The following is a 17,897-nucleotide window of genomic DNA, read 5'->3' as shown; positions in this document are numbered from 1 at the left end:
CCACTCCTTTTGCATCCATAAATATATGACAAGTGGCTCTGAGTTCAAATACGTAAAAGAACTATATGAGGAGGAATAAGAGTGTTCTGCAAAAATTAATTTTTTAGGTAAAAATGTTATAAGGAAATCTACCTTCTATCTTAGAAAAATAACATTCCAAATAAATGGCTGTTGCCATTTGAAGATTAGACTTTTTTGTGTAGAAAACTCTTTCTGAAATTGTCTATGAAGTGGAGGTTTTGCTGGTCTCCCACAAAGCATGTATGTCATAAATACTTCTAGGAGCCCTTGAAAATCTCAGTTTCCAGTATATCAAGATCATCCGGAAGAAACGGACTAGAATGTACAAATAGTAGCCAATTTCCTCTTGGTACCTGTGACTCAGAAGTCGCTGGTAGAAGTGTTATATCTAGATCTTGATATTCTGAAAAAAATGAAATGCAAAGCATAGCCAAGATCCAGTCGTGACAACACCAATAAACAACACTTTGATTGCAAAAGGGTTAGTCATCTTTTCTGAAGATTTGTAATGTACAAATCGATCCCTACTAAAATAGTTACTTGAAAACTACTAAGGACTATCCATACATCTGGGCAAACATATAATACACTTGGGCATTTCCAATGAAAGGATAATATTTTTCTTGGCATCCTTGGTTTTGCAGGCTGGCTTAGTCCAGGTAAATAAAAGGAAAGGTTTGAAGCTGAGCAGAGAAATTGTTAAGAGGAGAGTCAGAGGCTTACAGGAACACAAAAAAACACCCACAGGCAGATTAAGAGGGTTTTGTGATTTAAAGATTCATAATGTCATTCTGCAATGTAAGAAGATATCATGAAGTAACTTCATTTTAGACCTACCACATAAGCATTGATATTTCGCTATATTCTATACACATCCACTTAATGGTGATTAGTCATAAGAACAGCTAATCTATAGGTGATTGCATTGTTCAATCTGCCGTTATCATTAAGAGCCTCCTATGTATATCTAGAGTCTCCACATGAGATAAAGAAATACACAAAGAAGATGATTCAGGCAGTGTTCCCAAGGAGTCTACAGAACCCAGAAGCACAACAGAAAAACTCACAGGTAACTAAGGCAAGACAAAATGTAAATCCCTCACAAGTTGCCAAAAAAGTAATAGTGGGGTTCAAAAGGGAGAGAAAATGAGAGAAACTGGGTGAACTAAATCAGAGTAGGATCAGGAAAATAAGTGGAGTTGACTTAGGTATATTTATATAGAGAGAGTATATTTTTGAAAGGTCTATGCATGGGAATAGTAGATATTAGAAACAACAGTAGAGGGGCGCCTGGGTGGCTCAGTGGGTTAAGCCTCTGCCTTCGGCTCAGGTCATGATCTCAGGGTCCTGGGACTGAGCCCCACAGCAGGCTCTCTGCTCGGAAGCAAGTAGACTGCTTCCCCCTGTCTCTCTCTCTCTGCCTGCTGCTCTGCCTACTTGTGATCTCTGTCAAATAAATAAATAAAATCTTAAAAAAAAAACAGTAGAAAAATGCACAGTATTTGAGAAAACATTTTAGTACCTTTCCATCTTAGTATCAATGATAATAACTTGTTGGTTACATTTGATATCTACTAAAATGATTCTGATACTGTTTCTTAGTAAAAAATCTTACTTAAATTATACTACAGTGAGCCTTGTTTAATACGGTCAACAGGAAATCCATATTAACTGATGGCTCTCCACAGGACTTCCCATGGAAGAAAGAGGAAAGTTATAAAATAAATAATTATTAGAGGATCTTAAAATTTTTAAAAAGCCTGAATAAGCTATTTTAGTACAGATTTGGTATAATCTTCTAAACCTCTTGACTCTGCACTGATCTGAAGATTAAATTGTTCAGAACAATGTCCTTGAGATAACTGTGTGCTCCTCTCTCCCAAAGATTCAAGTATCTTTAATATTAAATACATTACCAGAAACATATTTTAGAAATATTTTTAGCAAAGTTTTAAGCAAAGTAAGTGTTTTGATGAATTTTAGAAAATAAAATTATCCAGGACACAAATGTCTCAAATACTCTTTATCAGTGACTCAGTATTGTCCAGAATAAAGCTTCAGCTACTTCTTAATTCAAGGTAATAATGGAAGACCTGAGTTCATTTTAGGGAAGTGGAGCATGGAAATAGTTAACTTTAATTTCCTAGAATTCAGTAACACTTTAGTTTAGTTATGGTAAGCACTTTATATGCATTCACTCAATCAAACCACTGTAGAAGTGCTATTATCATCCCTGGTTTAGAGATAGGAAGGTTGAAGTTTGGAGAGGCTCAGTAACATGTCCAAGGTCAACAGAGAGCCAAGACCCATCCAAGTTTGTTTGACTTAAAAGTTTGTTTGACTTAATGAAGTCATTGTTTTCAGATGTTCTTATTCTCCCTGTATTTTATGTTACTTGGTTTCCAGTAGCAGAACTCCCAGACCCAGTTGTTTGGTAATACACTTCTACAATAATAAAGGGGGATGCTTTTCCCTACAAATATTTTAAACAAGTAGTTCATGTTTACTGAGCACATATTTTGTATCAAATGCCGAGTATGTATTGATTCTCTTGCTTCTCATAGCAACTTGTGAGATTGGTAGTATAATTACCACCATTCTGCAAAGGAAAAATCTGTCCTCTGCGACTCAGCACTTTGCTTTGGTTCTCCATCTCTTCCACTGGATGCTCCTTCTCAACTTACTCCATAGGTTCCGCTTTATCCTTCTGACCTGTGACTTGTCACTTTTGGAGAGCCCCAGAGCTCAGTCCTCTCTTCTCTCTCTCACTTCCTTATGGTGCCTCATGGTTTTAAGATCCATCTCTGTGCTGTTGACTCAGTAATTTATATCACCAGGCACCTGGGTGGCTCAGTCATTAAGCGTCTGCCTTTGGCTCAGGTCATGAGACCAGGGTCCTGGAATCAAGTCTTGCATCAGGGTCTCTCCTTGGTGGGAAGCCTGTTTCTCTCTCTCCCACTCCCCCTGCTTATGTTCTCTCTCTCGCTGTCTCTCTCTGTCAAATAAATAAATAAAAAATTTAAAAAAAAATTCATATCACCTACGCTAACTTCTGCAGTAAAATCCAGGCTTAAATATGCAACTGCATACTCTACACATCACTTAGATGATAGACATCTGAAACATAACACATCCAAAATTGAACTCTTAATTTCCTTCTCACAGTCTTCCTTATCTCAATACACTTTCCTTAAAATTTTAACACAGACTAACTTCACTTTGATTAATAAAATCTAGAGTTGCAACCCTTTTCCAAATAGGTTACTGAATTCGCCAACATTTATATTCTGAGATTTGCTGAAAAATATATCTGATTCCAAGGTTGAGATTTATGGTTGTATGCACATGCATGCGCACTCACACACACACACACAACTTACTTAGAAATAATTTGGGTACATTTAATAATGTATAAATAAGATCAATATATCGACGATTATAGATACACTCATCTAAGATACACTGTGTCATATTTTTAATAGTATATGAATAAATAAAAGTACTAAAAGTAAAACCAATGCAACAAGTATGTCCCACTGGCAAATGAAAAGGCACTCCACATGGTTATTCACTGAGGCAATGTACATTAAAGTGGGGTACCATTACACATCCATCAGAAGAGTTAGCATGAATCAGACTGAGAATACCAAGTTCTAGTGGGGTTGTGAAGGAAAGGAAACTCTCACATTAGAGAAAATATAACTCATGTTAGTGGGAATATAATGTTTACCATTAAAATATGGTCTCAACTCACAAAACAAACTGAGGGTTGTTGGGGGGAGGGGGTTTGGGAGAAGGGGGTGGGATTATGGACATTGGGGAGGGTATGTGCTTTGGTGAGTGCTGTAAAGTGTGTAAACCTGGTGATTCACAGACCTGTATCCCTGGGGATAAAAATATATGTTTATAAAAAATAAAAAAAATAAAAAATAAATGAAAAAAAAAATATGGTCTCAAAAGGGCATCTATTACTCTCATCAAGTCAATACCATCTGCTCTGGGGAAGTGCCATTTTTCTGTCTCATTCTGTTGGGGCTGTTTACCAAACATTCCTGCCTCCCTTACCAAAAGAGCAAAGAGTGTATTATATCTCTGGATATAGTGACTCATATAATGGCCAGCTTTTGCTTCAAGCTAAGTCACTAAGAATCCTCTAGGGGTGATCCAATCTCATTTCTTTCTCTGACCTCATCAACGTTCAAGGTAATGGATACTTGTGGCTGCTGGGGCCATCTTATCACAAGATAAGGAGAGTCCTACTAGAGAGACAGAGGCCTATGACATTACTGAACTTGTATTTGAAGCTAGGATACACCACGGACTTCTGACTTTTGCAGGCAAATAAATTCCCTCCTGATGCTAGGTTATACTGGGTTTCTGTTATTTGTACTTGATGGTATCCTCGTATACTGTTGAACTACTGCTCTTCATTTTCCCAGTTTAAGCCCTCAAGTTTTCTGTTGCATTTTTTGGCATCTATTTAGCTTTATCTAAGAGTGATAGGAAGGTAACTGAATGGAGGCCTATAAACTTTGAGTTTTATATATTCTTTCATAAATTTATTTCTTTTGTATTTCTAAATAGCTCCTAGTTCCTAGTTTCCTTTAAAAAATGAATGTCTTTTTGTTTTAAATGCTTAATTATTGAGGACTTTAGTATCTTAATGAGCTGAATAGGGTAAATATCATTATTCTTATTTTATAGAAGGAAAACATAATACAAAGAAATGAAGTCATTGAGTCTAACTTCAAGGGAGATTGGCAGAAGTACAAAATAGGAGTCGATATAATCTAATGCCTACCTCAACACATTTTCCCTTAGGATTTGAGGAATATATTATGTATAAAAAGAATTGATAATCTTTAGGCCAGTACCTGACCTAGAGTCTCAAGCATTATAAAACATGTTTAATACTTATATTCAATAAAGAAAATATCAGTGTCTTTGTTTTATTTTCCCATTAAAAAAATCCTTTTCTGCTCATATCCTGTTAAAAATTTGATAAAACTAATTTTTCTTGGTTTATCAAATATTAAGTCTATGAATGTTAGATTTTTTTCACAAAAAATAGGGTGGTAAACTATTTTTTAATGGCAATTGACTTACAAAGAATTTGAAATGCTAATTGGGCCTCTTAGAGTAAATAGGCTGTGTTGTATACGAACTCATTTCATTCCTTTTGAGGAAGAAAAGTTACAAAAGTTATAAAAGAAAAAGTATTACCAAAAAAGGGAAATGTGTTTTTTGTTAGAAAAAGCTTCCATTAATATCTGATGGGCAATTATAATTTAAAGTATCCCATATTGTAAGGCACCATTTTTACTTCTCTTTTCTCAAACTGTCATTCTCAATCATTTGACCTTGTGGATACTCAACACTATTGTAACCCAATTAGGAGAACAGGAATGGGAAAAAGCAAGAAAGACAAACATCAGGTAAGACAATTAGAATAGAGAAACTGAGAGCAGAATATTAAAAAGAACTGGGTGGCTGGAAAGGAAAGGAGGAAGAACAGAGGATGAAATAAAGGAAGAAAAGAGGAGAGAAGAAGTTGAGAGACAGTAAGCAAGTGGGTACAAGAGAGGTGAAAAAGAAAAAAAGAGAGAAAAAAGAATTTAAAAAGAAATTGAAAAAAAAAAAAAAAAGGAATAACCCAAATAAACGTTTGCTCATTTACTACATAAAGCTAACAAAACTTAGAATAATATAACAGATGTAGTATATATATAAATATTTTTTCCAAATATAAATGTGTGTCCTTTGATATGGTAACAAGAGCTCATATGCTCTAACTTCAGTTTAAAAGTCTGATCCTGAATTCTGGTGTGAAACTAGATACAGAGATCAGAACAACTAGCCCAGATGTAGAGGTTAGTATATTTAATAATTAAATGTATGATTAAAAAAATTAAAAAATAGGGGATATGTGACAGATCTTTCATTAAGTGATTGGGATATTAGGTAATTGTTTAGAAAAAAATAATATTTAAATTCTAAGAAAAAAGTTAAGAAAGAAAAAACACTTCAATATGTTAAAAATGGGAAACTACTGACAAAGTTTTTAAAAAAACTGATAAGGATGAATGTCCTTAATATTTAGTTTACACAAACCAATAAAAAATTAAGAGCATATCCAATAGGGAGTGAATAAAGGCAAAAGCATACAATAAAAAATGAAATTGGCTAGTGTTCATATGAAAAAATATTTGTACTAGAAAATTTTAAGAGTAAATTAAAATATAAATGCAATTTTCACTTAACAAATCAGAGGGAGTAAAAGTGATAATTTCTAATATTGACAAGCTCTGGTGAGATAGGTACACTTAAAACATTGCTGGTAGTAATATAAAATAGTATACATTTTCTGGAGGACAATTTAGAATGAATATCTAAATAAGAACTACATACTTTAATGAAATCAGAAATACAGACAAAAAAAGATTTGGGTAAAAGGATATTCATTCCAGTTATTTGTAATAGCACTTCATTGGGAAATGGTTATGCAAACACAGCATTTATTTTTGAGTGGGTTACGAAGTACGAATTTAACTGAATTTTCCCCATGTGGCTAGTTGACCCAGCATCACACACTGACTAGTTCAAGCTTTCCCCACAGATGTAAGATTATACCTCTGTTTCTGTATCCACAGTGGTTTGTTTGTAGGTATTCCATTCTCTTCCACTGATCTCTTTATTATCCTATGGCTGATATTACACAGACTTAACAGCATCATTTTAGAATGAGTCTTGATATTGGGTAGAACAAGTTTTTCTGCTTTCCTATTGTTTCAAAAACATTTTGGCCTTCCCCCTCCCTTTCTTACTCAAAGTACATTTTAGAAATAGCTTAGTAAGGTCCTCCCAAAGATCCTTTTAAGATTTGGGGTAGAATTGAATTTATGAATGCATTTGAGAGAAATGACATCTCTTAGATATTAAGACTTCCCATTCAATAATGTTACATAGGTCTTCATTGAAGCATTTTTTAAATGTATATGCCTGTATCTATATATTTATATAATGGGTACACACAACTTTTTTATATTTATTCCTTTCTATTGCTATTATAAACGGTCTCCTAAAATTATAACTTTCTGTTTTTGGCTGATACAAAGAAATACAACTGATTTTTGTATACTGATCTTATATTTAGCAACTCTTATATTTAGCAACCTCTTAATGTGTTTCCTTCCTGATGGCCCACTTTCCCCTATGTTTGGGGCTATTTGAGAACTCTGAGGTGTGGAAACTGTCAAACATCATTCAGAACAAATGAACTGGGGTGAAGGCAGACAGATGGGTCACCTCTTCCCCTACTGATGCTGGTAATAATGGAACATGGAGGAATTTCCTCTGAAGTGGTATCCATCCCCATGCGAGAGTGCTTGCCTCTTTGAGGTAGAGTGCTCAGGCCTTATAGACATATTGTTTCCTTCAGTTTGGGAGCTGGTTCCTTTTAAGCTTTCAGGTTTTAGTCCACACGTCACCTTTCCACTGACCACCCTACTGGCTTCTGAACTCTCCCCTGTACTTTCCTTTATTCCCTATCACAGAATCCAGTTCATACCCTTTATAGCAGGTAATGATCCCATAATATGGGTATAAGTTTGATCAAGTTCTTGCTTACTGTCTGTCCTCCCCATCTACTGGAGGCTTCATAACACGCAGGGACCAAATCTGTTTACAGTACTCCTGTATTTTTGTTACCCGCCACTTAGCTCAATAAATATTGGTGGACTGAATGAATGATTAGATATATTAAACATCTGTTTGAATTTTTAATGTTAATAATGTATTGTACCATCATTTAAAATATATTTTACTGGATAATTTTATTTTAACTCCATTACCTTTAACATAGGCATCGCTAGTCCCCATTTGACCAATGAGATAACAAAGGCACAGGGAAATAAGTAACACGGTCCAAAGCAACAGCTAGAAATCAGTGGAGTGAAAAACAGGGCTCAAGTCACCTAACTCCGAATCCCATTCAAAACTATGTAACAAAAGAGAAAGAAATAGAAAAGAAGGAGGGAGAGGATACAAGAGAAGATAGATGAGGGAGGAAAGTTCACTTATTTCTGAATTTTCCATGTCAAGGGCACACCATTCAGTTTATTCTGCTAAAAACTCCTTAAATCTCATACTTTAAAATTTTTTTTTAAAGATTTTATTTATTTATTTGACAGACAGAGATCACAAGTAGGCAGAGAGGCAGGCAGTGAGAGAAGAGGAAGCAGGCTCCCTGCTGAGCAATTCCCAGGACCCTGAGATCATGACCTGAGCTGAAGGCAGAGGCCTAACCCAGTGAGCGACCCAGGCACCCCTCATACTTTAAGTCTTTTCAGAAGCTTCATACCTCATTAAAACATTTCAGGCCAGTAGATATATTAAGACTTCCAAGCAACACTGTTCTCCATGAATCATACAGAGGTGGGTAAGAAAGGAGTTTGCAGTTACAGAGTAAGTCTCTTTTCCTCCAATACACTTCGCCAGTATAACACTTCCTGGTAAAATCCAGTCAGATAATTATGTCTGATAATTGCAAGAAGTACTTAGAACGTGATTCAATTTCAAGTTCCAATTCATTATTTTATCACTTTTCCTGCCTTAGTTAAAATTACACAAAACTTTGGCTTTCTCGTAACATTTAAAAGCCAGATGAGAATCTCTTCCAAGCTTTACCATAGTTGTGAGGGTAGAAATAGAATTCATTTCCATTGGAAGCATTATTGAAAGAAAGAACAGTACACTACATTTTGCTAGATATGTCTCCTAAGGTGAGGGAAAGAAAAGCAAAAATAAACTGTTGGGACTACATCAAAGTAAAAAGCTTTTACACAGCGAAGGAAACTATCAACAAAACAAAAAGGCTACCTAGTAAATGGGAGAAGATCTGCAAATGGTACATCTGATAAAGGTTAATATCTGAAATGTATAAAGAACTTCTATAATTCAACACTGAAAAACCAAATAATCCCACTAAAAATGGGCAGAAGAACTGAATAGACATTTTTCCACAGAAGACATTCGGATAGAAACAGACACCTGAGACACATGAGAAGATGCTCGACATCACTAATCACCAGTTGGTGAGGATGTGGAAGAGAAGGAACCCTCATGCACTGTGGGTGGGAATGTAAAATGATGCTTCAGTATGGGGGGGGGCATTCTTCAAACAATTAAAAATTGCAATACCCTATGTTCCAATAATTCCACGATTGGGTTTTTACCTAAAGAAGACAAAAACACTAACTTGATAAGATACATGAACCTTTATGTTTATGGCATTATTTTCAATAGCTAAGATACAGAATCAACCTAAGTGTCCACAGACAGATGAATAGATTAGGAAGGTATGTCATCTGATGCAGCCATAAAAAAGGATGCGACAGTGCCAGTTGAGACAACATGGAAGGACCTCGTGGGCATTCTGCTACATGAAGTGAGTCAGACAAGGCAAATACTGTATGATTTCATCATATGTGGAATCTTAAAAAAATCAAACAAATGAATAAACAAACAAAAGGCAGAATGAGGCCTATAAATACAGAGAACAAACTGATGGTTACCAGAGGGGAAAAGGGTGGGGGATGGGCAAAACAGGTGAAGGGGAGTGGGAGATGGAGGTTTCTAGTTATGGAATGAACATGTCATGGGATTGAAAGGCGCAGCAGAGGGGATATAATCAAAGGTACTGTAATAGTGCTGCGTGGGGACGGATGGTAGCTACAGATGTGGTGGGCATAGCATTACACACAAGCTTGTCAAATCACCATGTGTACATCTGAAATGAATGCTACATTGTGTCAGCTCTATTAAAAAAAAATACTACACTCAACAGTATTTGTACTTTAATCAATGATTCTCATTGATTTTAATCAATGATTCCATATGTCCCCTTTTCTTTTTCTGTTCCTAAATCTAATGATAAGGTACTTGGTAATTTCCACTGATTCTGCTTAGGGAGCTTCACACTGTGAAGTTCCAAGAAGGAGAGAAATCTCCCATTCTTCCCAGTCTCCGGGTAGTAAAAGACAAAATACCAGCCCTTACGTTAATAATACTATTTTTGTGATTTGGCAGGGAAAATACTTTGCTGCCAAAGGGTAAGCCACACAGCAGAACTGATAGCTAAGTGAAACACTCTGACGGAATGGGCCCTTATTACAGAAGCTATTGACACAAGAACTCTAACTCGCTGAAAAGTACCACTCACCTCTTCCTGAACCCAACAGAGTAATGATACAGTACTGACGAAAATCTGTCTGCTGCAGGAGGACAGAACAGTCCATTCTTAATCCAGAGTGGTTTATCAGGGATGGACAATGACATGACCTAGAGCTTAGTGAGCCCCACGTCAGGACTCGGACATACCCATCACTGAGACATCATATTCTATCAGCAGTGTTGCTTCTTGTCCGCACTGTTTAAGAATACTCATGGCTTCAGCATGTGTGGTTCCGAGAAGCCGAATTCCATCCACACTGAGCAACCTGTCGCCAGGTTTGATCGTGCCCTCTCTGCAGGGAGAACAGAGAAACAGTCTTCATTAGCGGAACATAATGTGGTTTAGCATTAACAGCCGCTTAGCTAAAGCGGTTCTTTCACGTGTTTGACCATCCATCCCATTTGCATTTCCTTTTAAGCATCGCTGTGACCGTAAGGGAGGAAAGCCGTAACCCTGAGCAGAAAATTGCTGCAATATGCGTGTCAGTAATAAGGAAATGACTACCCATCAGTCAACCACCAAGTCACCCACACTTAACTCTTGGGGCGCAAAAGTATGAAATGCACAGTTTTCTTCCCTTTTCTAGGTTTTTGCCAAAATACCCAAAATTCATTTGCTAGAGCCTGGCTTTGGAAAACTAGGTAAATGCTTTGGAAAACTAGGTAAATCCTACTTTTTAGTAGCATTTACCTAGTTTTCCAAAGCCAGGTGAGCAGAAAAGACTGCTGATTCCATTCAGTTTGTTACCGGTGAACCCAAGTGGGACAGGGAGCACTGGTGAAAAATTTCCCTAGTCTATAAATTTCCTTATTGATTTATCAGGCCATTTTGGTAACCATTAAATGGACTCAGTCTCATATTCTCTATGAGAGAGGGAAATATTCTTTCTGCTGTGACCACAGACACTAAGGTACTGGAAAAAGATGCCTCAGATATTAGGGTACACCACTAAAATACAGCCCAGGAGCCTCCTAGATATAACCTCCCTGCCTCAGGGAGGGTCATGGAGATGAGAAAACCAAATGGGGGGATTGCAAGTTTAGGATTTGAAAGGATAAAACTGTCTTAAATATCTTTCACCTAGATAACTCTCGAGAATTTTGACTCTAAATTTTTATCTTAAATTTTTAGATTCCATTTCATCCCAAATTAAATTGGTTATACATTGCTCACAAACTAGTGGCCTGCTTCTGACATTTTGGTCAACCCCAACCTAAATGTTAATAAGGAATGGAAATGTTATTTACTTCCAGAAAAATCATTGACAAGAGAAAACAACCTCTTTGTAGTCTCTTATTTTATATTAAATACAAACTTTTTAGAAAAGTAAGCTAACCACATGAGTTTTGAAGGAAAAGAAACCTGAATTCCTATCCTGGCTCTTCCATGTATAAGCTAGCTGCCAAGTCACTTAAGCATACCATACCTCAATTTTGTCACCTGTAAGTGTGGATTAAAAAATACTTCATTTCGTAGGCAGCTGTGAGGATGAAATAAAATAATGTCTGCCAAGCACTTAGTACACTTCCTGGCACATGGTTAAGTGCTCAAAAAATAGTATGTATCATTACTGTTTCTATTGCATAAGGGAAGGTTTAAAAACTGTATCCTCGTTTGAAACATAGTGCAAAGTCTGGGGTAATCAGGGGGATTTTTTTCCCAACCCCTCAACAGTATTGAATGGCAGGAGTTGTGGTCTCCTGCCTTTATGGAACTGACTTTTGCTGTGGGAAATTAATACAAAGACAAGTATCTCCTGAGACAGCTAAGTTGTGAGTTTACTTAGGACCCCTCCCCGACGTTTATGACGTGAAAGGAAAGAGAAGCCCTTCCGAATATTCTTTTTTTTTTTTTAAAGATTTTATTTATTTTGACAGAAATCACAAGTAGACAGAGAGGCAGGCAGAGAGAGAGAGGGAATCAGGCTCCCCGCTGAACAGAGAGCCCGATGTGGAACTCGATCCCAGGACCCTGAGATCATGACCTCAGCCGAAGGCAGCGGCTTAACCCACTGAGCCACCCAGGCGCCCCCTTCCGAATATTCTAATCAGTAAGAAAGAGATAGCTCTAGACACTGACCACCCTCCTTCCCTCTTACTAAAAGTCACTTTCAGGGGTACCTGGATGGCTCAGTCGGTTAAGCGGCTGTCTTCTGCTCAGGTCATGATCTCAGGGTCCTGGGATAGAGTACATTGGGCTCCCTGCTCAGGGGGAGTCTGCTTCTCCTCCACCCCTCTCCCCAGCTTGTACTCTCTCTCTCAAATAAATAAGTAAAATCTTAAAAAAAAAAAGTCCCTTCCATTCTGACATACATAATCGTCATCAAAAGGTAATAACAGTCATAAGAATGTGGATAATAGTAACAACCAAAATGCCACCACCCATCTTTTTGGGTTAGGAGATTAGCAATTGGGGATGATGCATGTAAAGCGCTTGCCAAAAAAACCAGCCACCTTTTATTAAGTATCTACTGCATGATAGGTCCCCTACAAGGCACTAAGCAGTCTTTGATAAAACTTTGAAGACCTTGAGGGGCGCCTGGGTGGCTCAGTCATAAAGTGTCTGCCTTCGGCTTAGGTCATGATCCCAGGGTCCTGGGATTGAGTCCCGAGTCAGGCTCCCTGCTCAGCGGGAAGCCTGCTTCTCCCTCTCTCACTCCCCCTGCTTGTGTACCCACTCTTTCTGTGCTCTATCAAATAAATAAATAAAATCTTAAAAAAACAAAAACAAGGGGCACCTGGGTGGCTCAGTGGGTTAAGCCGCTGCCTTCGGCTCAGGTCATGATCTCAGGGTCCTGGGATCGAGTCCCACATCGGGCTCTCTGCTCAGCAGGGAGCCTGCTTCCCTCTCTCTCTCTCTCTGCCTGCCTCTCTGTCTACTGTGATCTCTCTCTGTCAAATAAATAAATAAAATCTTAAAAAAAAAAAAACAAAAAAAAAAAACCAAAACCCTGAAGACCTTAAAAGGTAGGTATTGGTGTCTACATTTTACAGTGGAGGAAACTGAGCTCAGAACCATTAAGTCACTTGCCAAATACATAGGGTAATTAAGGGTCGAGTCTGGAGTCAAACCTTCTTTCTTCCGATTCCATAGCCCGAACAATTTCAGTTTTCACGTTCCAACATATTTGCTTGCCCCAGCTTTGTGTAATCTATCTGGACAGCGACACAGAGAGACAAAGTTTACCTGTCAGCAGGTCCTCCAGGACGAACGCATGTTATTACAACTGGACGAGATTTATTTCTATCATCATGTGCTCCTCCTAGCAAAAAAAAAAAAAGAAAGAAAGAAAAATACAGCTTAACAATGTTTTTGTTAAAAAGAATCACTTACAAAATGCCAGCATGGAACTAACGTACATTTTGTTGCTGTGCAGAGGGAAACATGGAAATTTTTTCCAAAAATCTTCTTCATTTTATATAGAATGTGCTTTTGAAGTCACAATGTCTCCGCCTCTCAATAAATATATGGCTGGATTCAGGGGTGATACAGAAAATATTTAACAACTAGGGTCACAAGAGCACGAACTATTGGCGAGTACCAGCCTAACGAGAACAACCAGTTGTGAGCAAAGTGCAGGTGGCTATCCTGGGGGGCCGATGAACCTGGGCTATGACACAGGTGAGTAGGTCTACAACCTGACACAAAGGAAGCAAAAACTAAAGCAAGAAAGAAAAAATTCAAGAGGCTGAAGTCTGTTCCATTAAAGTTGGGCTGTTCAAAAAATTGGGGGCAAATTTGACAGACTATTTCAAAACAACTGCAATGCTTATATGGAGATTTTAGCTCTGGATAAGGACAATTTCTGCTTAAGAATTCTTGGAAATAGAGAAACTTCAAGATGGAAGGTAATTTATTATAAATTCTTGTCTACATCCAGGACCCCTTTGTAAAACTTCCATACTCTGGGCTCCCCCAGCCTTTTCTTGAGAACCCCCAGATGGCCTACTTATTAGATTTGAGGAGCCCATTTTACATTTGGACACATTGTGGTGTTGGAAGCTTCTTTCTAATTATTCATCTGATACTTCTTCCTTCAGCTTTCATCTCCTGGTCCTTGTTCTATTATTTAGAGCAGTGACACAAAAATGGATGCTCTCTACTCTAAGAAACATTTTCTGAAATTAGGAAACAGTGATCATACACCTGTAAAGTCTCATCTTCTTTAGGCTGGACATCTCCACTTTCTTAACTATTCTGCATCTGACCTGGTTTCTTTATACATTACCAACCTGGCTACCCACCTGGGGGTCCCTGGTTTGCCAGTATCTGAAAAGTATGAATATTAACCATTGAATATTCCATCCCTAACGTCTGCATGGTAGAAAAGACTGGCATTTCCCAAACTTGGAACAGGTAGAGAGGTCAACTTAAAGAATCTAGCCCCAAAGAAAAATCAAAAGGCATTCACTGCTTGCTCCTGATGAACGCAAATGCTTCCTTTCTGCTCACTTCTGCTACAAATGATTTATTCAGTCTGGCTGAATGATACGAGCTCCATTTCAGTATCTCATTCTTTCCCTCAGTTTATTGGCTTCTTTCAAAGTTCCTCTTTACTTACAATAGGAAATTCACAACTTCCTCGGAAAAGCATTTTTAAAATGCAAATCATGACAATAAATTACAGCATATGCTTACCCACATTTATATAAATACTATTATGTAATTTCTCTTTGGCAAGGTGATCGTAAAAAGATAGATCTGTTTTCTCCTGAAGGGATGCTGATTTAGAAAAGGATGGGGGGCCAAAGACAGTACGAGACTTCCCATAATTTTGATCTGGTCTACGTTTAAATCCCTAACAGTGAATGCATGGCAAAGGGTGAGATAGCTCTAAATTTCTTGATATGTGGCATTTTACCAGTATTTGAAATAACAACCAAATTTAGCTTATGATTCTCCTAGTTCTAGACATTCGGAGCTGCAAAGCAAAACAGAGACCACTGAGAAACCAGTAGTATTCTCAATTCTAGCTGCATGTTACTCGTCTGGAATGCTTTTTAAAAATATCCATGCTGTATGATCTCCCTGATATGAGGGAGCAGAGATGCAACGTGGGGGGGTTGGGGGGTAGGAAAAGAATAAATGAAACAAGATGGGATCGGGAGGGAGACAGACCATAAGAGACTCTTAATGTCACAAAACAAACTGAGGGTGGCCAGGGGGAGGGGGTTAGGGAGAGGGTGGTGGGGTTATGGACATTGGGGAGGGTATGTACTATGGTGAGTGCTGTGAAGTGTGTAAACCTGGCGATTCACAGACCTGTACCCCTGGGGCTAATAATACATTATATGTTTATAAAAAATTAAAAATAAAAAAAATGTCCATGCTAGGCCCACAACGCAGACCAAATCTGAATATTGGGCTCCATGTATTAGGCGAGTAGACCCTATCCATAATTTTCTAGCTGAGAATGACGGATAAAGTTTCTTTGCCCAAAGTGAAAAGGAACTTAGTGGCAGTGTGCTTTCCCTATTATTCCAAGCTGTCTTCCGTAGCTTGGTGGCAAGGGCATTAACTCAAATTTAACTCTGCAAATTTCAGACCAGACATCATTTTTCATTCTATAGGTGAAAGGTTCTATTATTTGGGGAGTCAAGGTTTTAGAACCTCTCACAAACAGCATTAGAAATGCAATTCCATTCATCAGGTAAAAGCCCGCTTTATTGTTCCAACACCCATCCTAACTGGTGAAGAAGAAATTCACCAATACGGAATGAAGGTCCTCCATCTGTGATACTGTCCTCCTAATACTGTCCTCTTCCTTCCTGAAAGTCCTGGTGTTCTCACTGAAATAAGTTTAGCTCAAAATCCACTGATGCCATGATGTCTTCTCTGCCTTGATAACATCAACCCACAGTACTTTCTCATTCTGTACCTCTTTTGGGGAAGAATCGGGATTCTGAAGGGAGGGGAGGGGGCCACCTTTTGAGCATAGACGTCTGACCCTTCAGGTGGGCCTCGAACTACTCTAAAAATATAAATGCTTCCTTTGATTCTCCTGAAAAATTGTACAAAATTCCACAAGCTTTTACATTCAACTGATGTACTAAGGGAGTGTTTAAAGCCTACAAAAATGTGGTTTTCATAAACTAAAACTGATTCATTGTTACGAATGTTTTAAAATCAGTGTAACACTAAGAAGTCTATATCTGCACAAATCTAGACCACATTCAAGTATTTATTCATTTATTTATTAAGCACCTATGGTGAACCAGATAGTATTCGAGGCTCATCCTAGAAAATGCTTATTCTTCATCTATGTACAGATACTTGAAATTCTTGCAAATGGTGGGATGGGCGTTTTGTTGACATTATATTGTCGGTTGTCTTGAGGTGGTTATAGATTTCAAATGCTTCCATTCTTTTTTTGTTCCTAATGATAAATTACTGTTGCTTTAGCTCTTTCATTAGCAATTTGATTTGTTATTGATTAACCATATAGCAACTAGTAATGAATATTTGTACCAGCAGTATTTTTTACTGCAGCTTTTCAATAATTAGGGTTGTAGGCATGTAGTTCAAGTGTGTCATTCTATCATACCTATATTGCAAAAACGGATTTGTATCTACCACCCTCTGAGCCAAAATTACTTCTATACTGACTTTTTATTATATTCTTCTAGTTCCTTTGCGCGGCAATGTGGGAATGGTTAAAGGTAAATGATGAAGGTACAACGCTGCATCTAAAAATAGGAGCTGGTCAGAAAAAGGTAATAATTGCTGGTCTAAATCACTCAGTGAGTTCCACATTTTCCATTTTCTCTATCATTCACTTGGGTACTTTATCAACTTATGTCTTAAATTCACTGGATTATAATTCCCTGCAGATAGGGAGCTGTCTTATGACTCCCTAGTACTCGGCCCTCTGCTGACATGCTGACATGCTGACAAGTCCTTAATAAATATATGATTGATTTGCTAGATAACTGGCACGGAATGGAATCTAATGTTTAAAGCTTAGTTATTTAAGACAAGTCTATATAAGTGAACACATTTCTTTTATTCCTTGATGCATGTATGTTTATTAAGATGCTTAGTTAATTTTAACTAATGTTTTAATAATTTGGATAATAATTTGATCTGGTGAAATATAAAATACAATAGGTAAAGACAAAAAAAATCAAGAAATGTGAAATGTTAAAAAAAATCCTTGATGCCTACATAGTTCCCTATTGAAATTTATTGTCACACTAGCAATTACAAGATGTTTATCTGCAGTTTTTAAGGTATGAAACGGCTAGTAAGAAAAATAAAATATTGAAAGCCAGAATTACGGCTCAGAATTGATGATTTTATAGACAAGTTGGAGTCACTTGAAATCTTTATTATTAATGTCATTCCATAATAATGTAAATTAAGCTGATGCACATAGGTACTCAGGGATTAGATTATCTTTAATCCACTCTTAGAAAGCTACAATAACAAAATGTATTTCAGGAGAAAATAAAGTTGCTTAATCCTAGTGTATTAAATCAAATCAAGCCATATTCATCAACGTTTTGGACTCGAAGGTAAAAAAAGTATAAAGGGAAAGCAAAACACATGTTGAAATGTGGTTAAATCAGTAGGATGAATGAATTGATAAGGTTTACAAACGGTGACTTCTTGTTCTGTATTAATGGGCTGAAAACAAATCTAGGTT

General features: G+C 37.3%; 1 protein-coding gene across 18 annotated transcripts in view; it reads right to left on the bottom strand.

Moving 5' to 3' along the window:
* The window catches only part of GRIP1 (glutamate receptor interacting protein 1), a 674,728-nt gene that overhangs the window by 124,670 nt on the left and 532,161 nt on the right, over nt 1-17,897 (bottom strand). For all 18 annotated transcript variants that reach the window (XM_082740981.1, XM_082740983.1, XM_082740971.1 and 15 more), the window contains 2 exons: nt 13,439-13,514; nt 10,399-10,544 (listed from right to left, as the gene is read on the bottom strand). In XM_082740981.1, coding sequence (XP_082597107.1) covers nt 10,399-10,544; nt 13,439-13,514 — 222 coding nt within the window. The remainder of the gene's footprint in view (nt 1-10,398; nt 10,545-13,438; nt 13,515-17,897) is intronic.

This window comes from Mustela nivalis (genome assembly GCF_964662115.1).
Source record: "Mustela nivalis genome assembly, chromosome: 7".
In the NCBI taxonomy this organism is placed as follows: Eukaryota; Metazoa; Chordata; class Mammalia; order Carnivora; family Mustelidae; genus Mustela; species Mustela nivalis.
This window is presented reverse-complemented; position numbering and strand designations above follow the sequence as displayed.